The sequence below is a fragment of the Vidua chalybeata genome, chromosome 9, assembly GCF_026979565.1.
Source record: "Vidua chalybeata isolate OUT-0048 chromosome 9, bVidCha1 merged haplotype, whole genome shotgun sequence".
Classification (NCBI taxonomy): Eukaryota; Metazoa; Chordata; class Aves; order Passeriformes; family Viduidae; genus Vidua; species Vidua chalybeata.
The window spans coordinates 10,327,755-10,342,793 of NC_071538.1; the positions used below are offsets into that span (position 1 = coordinate 10,327,755).

Sequence of the window (15,039 nt, forward strand, 5' to 3'; positions counted from 1 at the left end):
ACTCAGATAACTATTTTCCTCTCAGAAATATTACTGAGGAACAAATAAAATTACCCATCACAGTTTTATGCTCAGTCTTAAACAAACTTGGACTCATATTTAATGAGTATAAGGTCGACCTGTATCAGAGTTGGAGTAAAGGTGGACCTTTGTCCAAACTTAAAGAAATTTCATTTCAAAGAAAGCTGAAATGTTCTGGGGTGACAACATCTTTTTTTGCTTGTTTGTTTCATCAATCAGTATATTCATTTATACCATGAGTACAATTTGTACTTGCCATGATTACTGGGTGACAATAATTAGCATGCTTTCTTGTTGCAATTATTTGGAAAGATTTATATGAAACATTTGAAATTTTGTTTGAGTTATCTACCTCAGGGACTGAATTAACTACATAATTGCTGGAGGATTGAAATAAAAACCCATTCTCTTTTGATGAGACTCTCAGAAACAGGATTTGAAATGGGAATGGGAGGCTCTTCACTGACCAGTGGAACACGTGCATCGTCTTTTATGTCAGAAGAAAACATCTTATATTTTTGTCATTCCAGTTACAAAACTCAGACCTCTTCCAGTAAGAGTTAGTTGTTTAGACCTCATAAAAAATGTTTCCTTCTCTCTTCACTATTACCAAAATCAATTTAAGTTACTACACAGATGACAAGTTCTCTCTGCTGAGTGAGGAGTGTGTTTCATCCTAAGAATGAGGTCATCCAGCTTTCAGAGAAACACAGATCCAAGACCTTGGTAGGACACTTGGAAGTAAGAGACAACATATCCAGGTATTCAGGAGCAGCTTTCAGAATTGTACCCAAAACAGGATATTTCTATTCTCTGAGTGCTGAACTATCATCCTTGTGAATATCAGTCCCTTGTGCAGCGAAGCTCTAGCTCTAATTCTAGTAAAATGTGCAAGCTTTCTTGTGTGCTTGCAACCCAGACTCTTCTGCAAATCTTTAACTGATTTACTGTTACTCACATTGGTTTCCAAGAGACTGCTATGGCTGCACTTAAAGCCTGTCTTCAAAATACTTGGGGCCATGGAACTGCAGCTTTCTCTTTCTTATAACTGCTTTCAAGCCTTCCAGATGAATTCATAAATGTAAAAATATGTACATTGTCTATACAATAATTAGAACAGCATTTTTGTAATCATTAAAAATATTGTGATCTTCATCTAAACTAAAATTATTGTGATAAGTGTATAGCCTCTTATTTACTTATCCTGACTCCACAAGATAATGGCCAGCAGAACTGGGCTATTTAATTTTCCAGCAAATTACAGGAGCTTTTCTGGCTGATACAGTTTAGAGCAAAGGAGGCTTGAGAGAGAAGCTAAAACTTCCTGATTTAGCTATTCCATTTAGAGACAACTCAAAGTGAATTGTGCTTCTGCACTGACCACTACTTAAAAGCTAAAAACAAACATTCCTATTAACTCTTGTGGGACACATTCCTACCAGCCAACCTTCCACAGAAAGTTAATTATGAACTATGATATAGGTGTCTAGATCAGCATCAATCCTCAAACCTACATGCAAGATTTTCCTTAAGAGCATAACCTAGTTATTAATTGCCAAAGAGCTGCATAAATTACTTTCAAAATTAATCTGGTGGCAAATTATGCAATTAAACAAAATTGTCATGCCAAGATGGTGTAACAAGCTCTGATTAGGAGTAAAAAGTTAAATTGACATCAGAGTTAGTGTAGATAACATATTTTATCATGTTGTGTGAGCAGCAGGCAGGAAGGCAGATGACAGCATAAGCTCAAAACAGAAAGGGGCACAGAAGTTTTAAGTGGTGTGTACTTGCAGCACAGTGAGATGCTGTCACTCAGAGGACTAAAAAAGAACTGTGTGTATTAGTGAGGGACTGAAATCTATCAAGAGGATATGATACATCTTGGGTTCTGCTCTCAATTCAACCACCTGTGAGCAAGTTGCTTTCCCAATTGTAATTCTGCAGATTTGTGATAGTGATGGAGTTGTCTGACATTTTTATGCAGGAGTGAAGTGAAGTGGTTGCATTTTGAGATCCTCTCTGTGCAAGTGAACACATATATAAAGTATCATTATGAGTTTTTCATGTCACTCTAGAGCCTACCAATCTTCCTAGTCATTTTAACTGTACTTCACACACATTATCTTGTAATTGATTCCCCCAGTCAATATAGGGTATAGATTTTGACTTCTTCCAACTGTCTCTGCTTCACAGAACTAAAGAATGAAGAAGGAGAAAGCAATTTTGAGCCTCAGGAAGTTGATGTTCAAAGAAGATTTCAATCAAATTTTTAAGAGGGAAAATCAGTGAAACAGAGAAGTAGGAAGTGTTGATACTGGTAATTCTGCAGGGAGGATGGGGCTCTGATAAGTAATTTGTGTTTGTGTAATGGCTTCATTCTCTACAGTGTTTGTGTGCTTTTATTGGTAAATATTTCAGAATAATGACTCAGGGAAGCAAATCTTACCTTTTTACACTTACTCTCCTATCTAGAAGTAGAACAGTCAGATACATAAAATAGTTTTCAAAAATGAACCTAACCAAATAGTCTTGACTGCAGTTTGTCTTTGTGGAGTGGTTTTCATTTCTTTTTCCTTTTCAGAAAGGAAAATAGTTTTCACTTATCTCAGTAGAAAGCACAAAACTGGCATGTTCCTTACTTACAAAAAAAAAAAAAAAAAAGTGAATCTGACACTGCCTCAAGTATTTAACTTTGCTTTCATTTATCCTGCTTGTAAAATATAATTATTTATAATTTTAGAGACAAAAATATATGTTGCAATGCATTTTCTACTTGAATAGAAGGATGCAAATTTTAAGGGGATCCAGCAAGTATGCAGCTTCTGTATGTAGGGGATGATTATGGGGATAGTTCTGAAACAGAGTTACTCAATCACAAGACAGTTAGAAATGATGGACCTGTTATTTCAGACTATTTAAGCAAGATCTCCATCAGAGGTAGCCCTTGTAAAACATGTAAGTTTCTTATTCTTTTCAGCATTTATTCTACACTAAGCCACAAACCAGAAAATTATGGATTCACAGGCTTACATGAATTGTCACTTTCTATCACACTTTGAATTTACTTTGTCTAAAATTGAAGATTAAAGAGAAATACCTAAGTAAACAAGTTTGAAGTGCTGACTTCTACATATCAGTGAATAAATAATGCAATAAAATATCTTCCCACCATTTCATTGGTAAACTCAAACTGAAGCTTTTCATTTTCTTCATTTTGTTCAAACTCTTAGGCCAATAATATAGATTTAGTCCTATTAAGCATATTTTTCAAATACCTAAAGTTGTTTTGTTATAAAATTATATACTTTCTTTTGCATATTTTTGTGTGCCTTGGCTCAGAATCCTTTCTGTCACTTAGCCATTACAGAGAACTTTCACTCTAATTTATAATTCAAAGAGATACAGATACCAATAGCAGCAATAATTCTTCCTCTTTAACCCTCCCACGCAAATGTCTTTATATTTTGTGTAGGGGGTAACATTATCTATTGTTAAAATTCTGCAGCACTAGAGAAACTTCCTACAGGAGCCTATTTACATTTGCTTCTTATTTTAAAAAGCTTTATTGCTGGGACTGAAGTTGTCTGTCCTGTGTGAAAGAAGGTGTTAAGGCCAAAGAGTTGGGCTCTGACCCATTTTGGGTTAAGAAACTGGAACTGACGTTGACAAATGTAAGAATTGAAGGCTGGGATTTGGCACTTAGAGGGAACAGGGAGAGGGTGAAGAAACAGGAGTAGGAAAGAGGCAAATTGAAAGGGCAAGGCAAAGATGACCAGTCTTTGGAGTAACAGGAACTCTGTGCCCTACCTATGAAGTTTGGCACAGAACATTAAGTTGTCTGCTTGTTTCCTTTTTTATCAGCAAGCATGTTTAAATCCTCTGGAAAAATGTCTGCTTCATTTAGTTCTCTTTCACACGTATGACGACAAACAGCGACTTTCTTATTTCATTAATTCACATGGCAAAACTCTGTATGGTGGTTTAAAATATTTCAGATGACTCATGTCATTGCAAACATAAAATTCTGCCCTTGTTTTCTCTATTTGTTTTCAAACAGAAGAAATTACATGTACAAAATTACATTCAAAGAATATTGTGTTACTCAGAAATTAGAAATGCCATACTTATAGCTAATAACCACACAACTTTTGGAGAGATTTCAGCTCATTTCACAATAAGTTTTTTATTACTTTAATTTCTCGCTCTTTTGTAATGCATGGTCAAAAAGTTGGTTTTGAATGTTAACCATACCTAATGGGAATACAGAATTACTTCAGCCATGGCTTTTGGTAATACTTATGATCATCTTACAGACAGTGATTCATTTTTCCAGTGCTCTGTGATGTGAGGGTGTTTCACTACTGAAATTGTTACATTGCTCACAAGCCTTTCTTAGCAATTGTTTTCTTGACAGATATTCAATTTTATTTTCTAGCTTCCAAAGCTCAGTTTTGTTCCTCATTTCTGGTGCTGAAGGTGAGTTTGTTTTCCATCTCTGAACACTACTAGATTTGGGGATGCTGTAAAGAGAAACATTTTCCATAGCCCTCCTCTCTTTGGCTGAAATTAGAAAGCCTTATTCAGTTTCAAATCCCTTTTCACTTTAGCAGTGGACACAAGCAGCAGTTGTCCAGCATAAGCAGATGATCCAAAGGAAAAGTATAAAGTATATTCTTATTATGAACACCTAACATAGCTTATCCTCTGATAAGATGGCTCTGAACATTAAAAGGATACAGACTGCTAATAATAACTGGAGGTTTAATGGTTTTTATGTCTTCGAGACAGCTACAGGTCTTTCAACTTAACTACATTTACACAACAGTTATTAAAATGCAGCTGTTATCTCTTAATCTTATGTATCCCTCATTATCAGAGCACCTGATTACCACACAATCTGTAACTAATGGAATTGCTCTGAGTGACAGACTAGACCTTCTGAAGCTGGGCCAAGTGAGCCATTGGTCAGGTCTTCACCTCCTCAGTCCTGCTTTGGTGAAATGATCATCAACTACATCTCAGATGAGGGATTCATTTCATCTGTGTTAGTCTCACTAATCAGATGTTCTCTTAGAAATTGGATGAAGCCATAAGATATATTGTATCTGTTCATCCTAACCATCTTCTCATCATTCTTCCATGTCTAGAATTTCCACCAGGGGTTTTGTCAGGAATTGTTTCTCTGTTGCGACTGAAGTGGAATGTATCAGTGAAGCTCATTATCTCAGGCATAATGGACATTTCAAGAGAAGTAGTCAAAGCATAATCAAGCAAAACTACCTTAATTTGCAGTAGCATTGTTACTTGTCTTATGGAAACAAATGTAATTACTTCATTTGTCTGTTGCTATCTATTTCTTGTTTTAACTGGTACCAAAATAATCAACCTTCATAAGATAGCTTGCTTTCTCTGGTTGGATTTGCTAAAGGTAGTAGAGACATGTGTACAAACTTGGAAGCAGAAGATGAGGCTCTATTCTTTGCTTTTCTTTCACTTGTTACATGCTTTTGGGAAAATGGCATTACCCACATGCTTAGTGACTTCATCCATAAGATCAATATCAAGCCTTTTTTTTCACAATGCTCTGAGGTTACTATAAGTTTCAGTAACAGAATATAGTTATTACCATATTAGACTAAAAATGTTCCACCTTACCATTCCTTATTATTACTATAGTTCCTCCATCAGTAGCAAACATTCTTGGTTTTCATCTCACTAAAAATATTCTTTTTTTTTTTTTTGAACTCATTACATTCGGTATGTATTAAATTTAGAATAAAGCATTTAACATTCATTTGAAAAATTGGAAAAGCTGTATTCTAAAATTAAAAAAAGAACATTTTTAGGTTGGTTTTGGGGGAGGGTTGTGGTTTGCTTGTTTTTTCCTGTAACTAGGGTTGAATTTAAAGGTTAACACAAAGATCTGCTGAGAAATTGCTTTTCCATTGGTATAATTGAGACTCCATCCTACTGGAGTAAGAGTCAAGTCTTAATTGTTCACAGAATAACTGTACAAATAGTTTAAATTTGTGAAGGCAAGGCAGCCAAGGCCTGGTTTGTGTTCAGCCATAATTACATCATCTGAATTACATAAAGCAAGGGATCCTCCGGTGAAGAAAAAACTGCAAGAGCTTGTCTTGGGCTGGGAGTTCTGGATGAGTTCCTGAAAAGCTTGAGCCTATGAGCAGAGTTGTGTGTAGGTAGTTGAGTTTTACAGTCAGTGGGAAAAAAAATGCAAAAAAGGCCGATGTCACCACATCAGTTTTGGTCATGGATGTATTCTAGGGGTCCATGTTGATTCACTTCATATCAGCAAGCTTTCTAAAGCAGCACACAGATGTTTTTCCCAATCAGCTGGTTCAGTTATTGGGGAATGCTTCCATCTTGCACATGTACAGCCTTGTAAACAGAAATATGGTATGAAGCCCCTTTGCTTCAGAGCCAATGCAGTCGCTATTAGCTGTGAGTGCACAGGTATGACTGTGATTTCACATTCTTTTTTTTATTGTTGGACTTTAAATCAGCATTTGTATCAATGTAAAGAAAGATAAGATTAAAAGGAGATGAATTTCAATGTTTTGATGGGGGTTTTTTTTGAGTCACTGGTTGCTATTTTGTAGTTGAATTGCATTTTAAATTTTACATTCAAAATGTTCAGGCTGAGACACAAGCACTGCACTGCCTATTCCAATGGAAATTTGTTTTTTTTATCTCATTATAGGTCTAAAATTCAGAATTTTTATTATACTAGACATTTTTACATTAGAAGCTCCCACGCTAAATTCTAATCTCTTTTCTGTTTCAGAATAATGCCTATAGGAAAACTGTAATGTTTTTATATTACTGCAATTTGTTCTCAGAAAGTCTCAAATCCTGTTTTTAAAAATGCAAGAGTTGTGATTATAAACAAATAAAGTCAGCGTCCTATATAAGGCCAAACATAAGTAGGAATCCGCCTAACATTACAGCTTTCCATATTATCTGTTGGGTGTAGAAATTCTGAAATCCTAACTGTTTTACAAAAAGAGCCCTTATATCTGAAAATTGCCCATGTTTTTTGGCAGAATGTGAATGAGATGATTCTGTGAGGAGCTGGTCTCAATGAGTTTATGGGTCCCTTCCAAATCCAGATATTCTATGGTTCTGTGCTATCAGCAATATGGAAATATTTGCCTTTAAGTGTAAAAAACATTGTGGGCTTTCTTTTGAAATAATGCAGTGTCATCTCACTGATTTAAGTCTTGCACCAATTATTATAATAACTTTAAGAGGACTTATCTTCCACACAGGAATGCAAAAGGAAGAGAAATAACAAGTGTGCTGGCTCATTGCTGCAAGCCTACACAAAAGAAAACCTGGCCTGATAGTCAGGAGAGTACTGGGCATTCATTACTTCTCTGGAAATAACAGATGCTTCACGGTTCATTTTGCAAAATAATCCATTCAGCTCATAAATCAAGGGCTGAAATGTATTTAGAATAGTGGTAACAAAATCAGTCCCCTGCCATGAGGTCACTCTTTGGTGAGTCACCATCGAGTCCCAGAGATGTCATCCTGCTCTTCCCAACAGGTAATTATTGCAAACAGGAAAGGGGACCAGTGCAATTGTAATTATCAGAGTTGATGTATATATTGGGGGCGTTTTAAACTTATTTTGGAAGCTACCAGAGTGTATGAACTACAATCACTAACCAAGTAGCATTGTGCTAGAAGCACAAGTGACTTTTTTTTCAAGTGTTTTTCACTTCATTATTCCCCAGTTCCTGTGGCTCAAGATGGTTCCTGAGAACAGCTGATTTCCTGCATTTCTGACATTCAAGCCAACTGACAGCCACAAGAATGTAAGTTTATAAGCTGGCTTTTAGGGATTTAATACACAAAAAAGCCAAATATTTATAGATGCTAAGCACTTGGTTCTTCCAACACATCTCTGTAGCTATTGAAGGTATACATCATTATTTGTTTGTTAATTTAGGACTTCTGTTCATATTATACTGTATATTTTAAGACCAGCCTCCATGTAGGATTTAATTTCATTCACTTGTTAGTTAGCTGACAAGTATTTTGCCTAGTATTATCAACTCTACTAAATGAGAGGAAAGTAAAATGACAGACTGATTAATTAATGTCAGAAAGGAGACATTTCCAATGAAAGAAGCCAAGTCCAACACTGAGATCACCCAGTGTGAACACTACATGATGCAGAAATCTGCAGCAGGTGTTTTACATGCAGTGCTTTAATGTGTACAAAATGCTCTTGGAAGGAAGAAAATAATTAGGTGTGTCCTTAAAAAAAACTGTCTCCAACAAGAGGTTCAGAGTATTGCTTACTTGGCAGGACCAGGCACATTTCAGACTAGTACACAATATTTTGGACAAGGATTCTTCAGGAGGATTTTCAATAAATATTGAAGTACTTAGAAATGATTTCTTGCAGGATATAAAATAGACAAGTGCTCGCTGTAAAATTGGGATGCACAGAGGCTCAGGTAATTTTTGTTCATTGATCTTGTCATTGGTAGCAGATATTGAGCTTCTGTACCTGGTACAGAGCATAAGGAAAAGCACATCTTAGGACAGACTCATGAGAGATTTTCTTCAGTGAGATTTACAGAGATTCAGTTGCCCTTGATCCTGGGCAGTGAAGTGGTTTTTCTAGCAGAAGCACAGGAAGCTGAGGCTCACCTTGAGTTTTGCAGCACAAAAGTATGGCCAGAGCTTTCTTTGAGACCCAAGTCAGAATGATTCCACCAAGTAAGCAGAGTTCATTGTTCTGAAATCTAATTAGCTAAACTACCAGTCCTGGCACCAAACTGGAATGATCCTCTTCCATCCAGGGGTCCCCTTTCAACACATTGCCAACATAAGCATCCTAAATATCTCCTTTATGCTTTGTTGTCCTGCTGTTAATAGAAAAAGTGAGAAAATAATCTCTGATCATGATCTAAACCAGAGAGAGAAAATAAAATTGCTTCAAATCATTATACATTCCACTGGACACCTTTTCCTCCTTTTGTCTATGGTGTTTTGATTTACTAACAGATGCTTTAAGAATACTTTTCAATAGGTACTTTGTGAAGTGGGCTATCAACCTTTAATTATGTCAGAAGGAGACATCAAGGAAAGAATCAGAAGAAATTGTCAGAGGTAAAAGGCTAGAAAAACAATGAGCTTTAAATTGACAGATGAAATTGACAGAGAACTATGTCAGACCAGATTAAACATTCACAGGGCAGAAAAATTTCACAGTAGATGACAGAGATACACATACATCCACATACATCCAGAGATACAGATACATCCACTTGCCATAGCTGCAGTAATTCAGCTTTTTATTAGAGCTTGATAACAAAAGTATGCCTCTGCTCTAAAATCTTCCTCTGGCATTTAAATAATTTACCCTCAACTTTCCATCTCTACATACAAGAACACCTTTTCTTTGCATACAACTACCCACCTGAAACTTGGGAAAAGTTTATCCCTTATTAGCTGGTTGTCTATTAGTGTTCTCTTACCTTCTTAAATCTTAAAAAGAAATCTGGTTTACATCCTTTCTTCTATTAAAATTATTAAAATTATGCTGATTACATGTTAACTGCATGAATTATTCACATGATATTATTTTTAAGTCAGTTCTTTGAAATGTTTTGGTTTTCTGAAACTGTTTCGATGAATTCTTTGTTCCCAATTTCTTAATGGCTTGACAAACACATTTACTGAGCATGCAGTAAACAACTGGAAATGGTGTCTTGCAATTCCCAGTATTCAATAAAACCAAGTGATTCATATAATCAAAGAGAGACTTGATATTGCAATTTTACTCAATGATATATTCCTGTTGACTTCAGTATAGCTAAGGGCAGAATAGATTGGTAGTCTCTGAAGTGAGCAAGACTTTTTCAAAAGAACAAGAATTGTCAATTTTTTAAACCAAACTGTTATCTAAGCTGAAACTTGTAGAAAAATATGTTTTGACAAAATTAATTTTTTAAGTTTTTAAATTTTTAAAGTTTTAAAATCATCAAAGCTTTTTATATTAGCATTTAGATTCTATTTCTTGGTTTGAAATTATTTTCATTTTTAATATTTTATTTATAAAGTTTGAAAACATGAATATCAGCTTTGAAATGTTTTCCATCAGTTGTATCCAGCTAAATGTTTCAGCTTAACCAAACTGACAGTTTAGGGGTTACTTTTGCTTGAAAACTTAAAATACTGTGCCTGCATTTGGAAGTAGAGATTTCAAATCTAAAATGTTTATATGCAAGAAAAACATTTCCCTACATATCTCTAGTGGTTATCTCCCTACATATCTCTAGTGTCCTCTAGAGGACAGGAAAATGCCAGTAATAAAATAAGAAGTATTTTGAATATAGAAATAATGACAAATCAGAATGAGTGATGTGACTCTAACTAAGGGTTAGAGAAGCTGATTTATAATTTAAACAGGGAATTCAACAAGTTCTTTACTTACAAGGAACAGTTTGACTATTGTGCCCTTTTCCAAAGGATGGATAAACAATCTGTGGGTTATGGATATTTTCCTTGCCAGCTGTTCTTTATTTATCATTGTCAGATTCTCTTGCTTGATAAAGAAAAATATAATGGTTCATCTTACGATTCAGATGGAAGCACTTATTATGATGAAACAACAATGCCTTTAGGGCAAGGGGGACAAAAAAACAGAGGACTGTTTTATATACTACACCAACAACTTTCTTACTGCATTTTTCACTTAAGGAAGCTAAAACTACAGCTCCCTGAAGCTGGAATATCTGTAATTTCTGTCTGAGGGGGAAGGATTCCACAGAACTGCAATTACAGCTCAGGCATTACCAAGTTTGTTCTCCACAAAATTGTGCTTCAGTCTTTTCTATTTTTCTACAATATTATTATTTCCTTTTACTGTCACTGTTCCATCAATTAGTGCTTGGGGAAGAATCTGTCCCTAACTAGGTAGATGCTGTTAGTTCTGCTTGAGTGGGGAAAAGAATCTCCTTCAGCAGAATCACCTTGAAAACTTTCACATCTGTGCTTACCTTCCAGAATACAAGTCTGCTCACTCAAAACACAATGATCCTTCAATCGTTCTTGTTTCCAGGAATAGCTTTAGAAGATCTTCTTGTTGAGCAGGTATTGTGCAGTGCTTTGAGATAAAACAGCCCATCTCTTTGGCAAGTGGACTGACTGCTCTGGTCAGGTTTTCTAGGCTAAGGATGGAAAGTTACTTGGGGCTGCCTTCAGCTGCTGTGCAGAGACAGCTGGAAAAGGGCAGCCACTGTCACTAGGAAAGCTTCCTCTGTTGTCTATGCCAGGGTGCTGCAGAGTTGGCATAAAAGATGTTTTGTTGTTTCTTATCCTATATGGTGGGCATCACTGTGTTTGTGAGCTGCCTAGGTAGATGAATCAGCTGTGTAGCACCAGATCACAGACCAGCTTTGAGGTGATGTTTGGTACAGCTCAGTGATTTTCTTCTGCTCTATGTATGTCTCTGCTATGGAGCATTAATATGGTTAAGAATTAGCCCTCAAATTTGGTGATTTCATTATCTCATCTGTCAAAAGATTTGTAAACTCCTTTGTGTTTTCTCAGTGATGCTTTTACTGCAGGATCTGTTAATTATCACAGAGAATACCTGATTTTTCTCCTTACTTGACACTTTCTGTGAATGAATCAGAAATAAGCTTGTTAAATTCCATCTGGCTCTATGAGTAGATGAGTATAGATTTATCTGTGCACAGAATATATTTGGTTGATTCAATAATTAAAGGTAGCATAAAATTTGTTTGCTTAACCAAAGAGATGCCCAGTCTTCTGAAAATCCTGATTAACATCAGCAATTTCTTGAATGAGATGCTATTGTGTTTGAAAGGATAAATTGAGTACCATCCAGCACAGAGAAATTGTGTCTGGCTTGCCACTGAAGGTTCTGACTAAAATCACAATAGAAACTCAAGTGAAACATCCCCAGCACCTATCTAAAACAGCAGATATGACTGTCAGGATAACTCGTGTATTTGGCTTTGTTCTCCTTATAATGCCAAAAAAGGAGATTTAAACCCCTGTCTATTGCTTCATTCAATTGCTCTATTTCAATGTAGCATATTCCATTTCAAAACAGAACTTTGGTTTCATGTAGGTCTGATTATTACATTCTTTATGAGACAAAGTTTCAAAAGATCAAAAGCACCCTGTCTAATTTTAAACTTATATTTAGGCTTTAAAATTATTTCTTTTCCCTGTGGCATGTCAGAGGGGGCACATGGCTGCATACATTAGTTTCAGGTTGCTTAGTTTCAAGTTTAAATCAACAGGCCAAGAGTTCACACCATTAAAGGTGCAAACTGTAGGAGATCAAGTCTTAGATGATCAAGGCAATTGTTCTCTGTGCATCAATGTGCTCATCTCTTAATACACACTGCTGTTTTCTCTGCAAAGCAGATAAGTGGCAAGGAAAAATAGTCTCATGCTATAGATTCAGAGCTGGTTTACAGTTTTCAGAACTTGCTGTAGGGAAGACCTTTGTCAGATTAAAACAGTGCTGGAATTCACAAGGCAAAAAAAGTAATTTCTGATCTCTGCATGCTCTCTCTATAGTCTCAACAGTCAAATTCAACTCAGTGCAATTTGATTTGCAATTTTTCTGAGTAGGGAGTCATGAAGTACTTACAGTGTGACCAGATATGTATTAATCTACAACTAAGAATATTTACTTTTACTCCAGAACTTTGATTAAGAGGCCAAAGCATTTGTTCTACAAACTGATTTAGTGCAACAAAGGATGCCATGCCTAATTTAATAATGAAAATGTATCTGTTAAATTCTGAGAAAGTAGCTATGTGCTTAAAATTATGTGGCTGTTCAAATATGTTGTTTTTCAAGGCTTGCAAATGTAATACTTACCTTAGTTGCCTTTAAATGGCCAAACTTGTAAGAACACCAATTCTGACAGCATCAGTCTGGAGTTATTCTTAGCACTCAGGCATCTGCTCAGACTTCAGACTGCAGAAATTCTTCACTCACTAAAATAATAACACTAACAATTGCAGCCTCATTGTTCCTTGACAGAAGCCCTTGGAAAATCTTGTCAGGAAAAACTCTTTTTATCTCAACAAAGACATAATGCTCATGTTTCTCCTGCTCTTAACTCCAGAATGCTTTAAAAAATAATCTAGTCTTGTCCAATTGCAGTATTATTGACAAATGAAAGTTTTTTTTGTGCCTTGTAATGCTTTTAAAAGCAGCACAAACAATATTTGTCCATTTAGGACTAAACCTTCCCAACTGATCCTTGCCCTTATATCTCTTTAGACTTGTAGAACTTGTCTAATAGGAAATAGAAGATTGTTTCTATATAAATCCAGAGTTCTGTTTGAAGTTAGACACAGAAAATGGAAATAGAAAAGGCTTAAAACATTTTTCATAGCCTGGCAAATTTGGTCTCATCCAGGCTTTAGGTATAAAATAGAAACAAGCTTTCTCAGGATAAAATTTTAAGCCCTGCAGCACATGCTAACAGCGTGCTGGGGCATTGCATTAGCATCAAAGGACAGAGAAAAGAGAAACAGTCTGTGGAGTAAAAAAAGACCTCCTTTTCTAGGAGTTGGATTCTCTGTCCCTGCACAGTATCAGATGGGCCTGATTTTCCTTCCTTTGTGATATCCTTAGCAACCATTGTCTTAGAGTGATCCATGTAAGAATGGACTAAATGACTGAATCAGACATAGAGTTCACTTCTCTCACCATCAGAGGAGGAAAATACAGATATTCACTGCCAAAAGCACCAATTTCCTGCACTCTTATGTTACAGTTCAAGTGAGAAGCAGCTGATAGAGCTTGGAATGTACTCATTACTATCAGTGTTCAGACTTGAACATTTCCATGCTCCTTTTGTCCCAAAGATTATTTGGCTGCAAACTGTCTTTTCATTTCCTTCTCATTTCTTTTATACTTGATTTCTCCTTTTGCTCATGTTCTTCTATTACTTCTTCCTTTTATTCTCTCTTCCACACCCTCTTTTTTTTTTTCACTAAAACTTAAAAAAAACTTGCTCTCAGCTTCTTTCAGGCAATTTGAGATTGTTTTGTGCAGTATAATCTCTGCCCTTCTCATTCTTCCTGCAAATCCTAAAGTCCATGGAGCTCTTACTTCCATGGAGAACTCCACAGAACGAGTCCAGTCAGTATTCTTCTTTGCCCTCTTGTCCTGTGAGCCAGGCCATGCCATAATATTTGCCTTTGATTTCAACAAGAGCCTGTTTGGATGCTGAAGAGTCTAATGGCACTGAGGAGCTGGGAAAAGTCCTTACCATGGTCGGGTCACTTAAGGCTTATTTGTACACATAGACCCTGACAATAGTATGGACAAACATTGTTTGTGCTACTTGAAGGCATCAGAAAGCACAAAAAAGGCTTTCACTCTCAATAATACTGCAGTTGGACAAGGCTAGACTCTTCTTAAGGCATCCTGAGGTTAACAGGATGGGAACATTGGGTTTCTGTAGAGATAAAAAGAGTTTTTCCTGACAAGATTTTCAAAGGGTTTTTGTCAAGGAACAATGAGGCTGCAAATGTTAGTGTTATTATTTTAGCATGAGCTAGGAACTTCTGAAGTCTGAGCAGATACCTGACTGCTACAGTTGAAAAAGGCTCCATTAAGCATTTGTAACACTGAAGTGGTATTAGACTATATAACATTATGAAAGAATTAAATATTTGAAAAATTATTTCTATAGAAAAAATATTTTGATTGTCTGATGTTTGTCTGTACATGCAGCAAAATCGGATAGTGTCATAAATTGAAAAACAAATTTAACATCAGTTTTGTGGGGGGAAAGTAATTCTAAGGCAAAATGCTAGTGGAAGAAAGAAATAGCCATTTCATGTAGACTTTGGTCCTACAGATGTTCAAATTACTATTTAAATATCATCTGGTAATCTTGGTGAAAAAATGCAGAAATTCTTCTCATGGCTTCTGGAGAATTTTTATAGGGCCTTTGTCTTCATATTTCTTTCA

General features: G+C 35.9%; 1 protein-coding gene across 1 annotated transcript in view; it reads left to right on the forward strand.

Annotated features, from left to right (window-relative positions):
* The first annotated feature begins 10,622 nt into the window (after window positions 1–10,622).
* Window positions 10,623–15,039, forward strand: part of TUT4 (terminal uridylyl transferase 4) — a 61,203-nt gene continuing 56,786 nt past the window's right edge. The window contains exon 1 of the mRNA XM_053949878.1: window positions 10,623–10,631. Coding sequence (XP_053805853.1) covers window positions 10,629–10,631 — 3 coding nt within the window. The 5' untranslated portion in view covers window positions 10,623–10,628. The remainder of the gene's footprint in view (window positions 10,632–15,039) is intronic.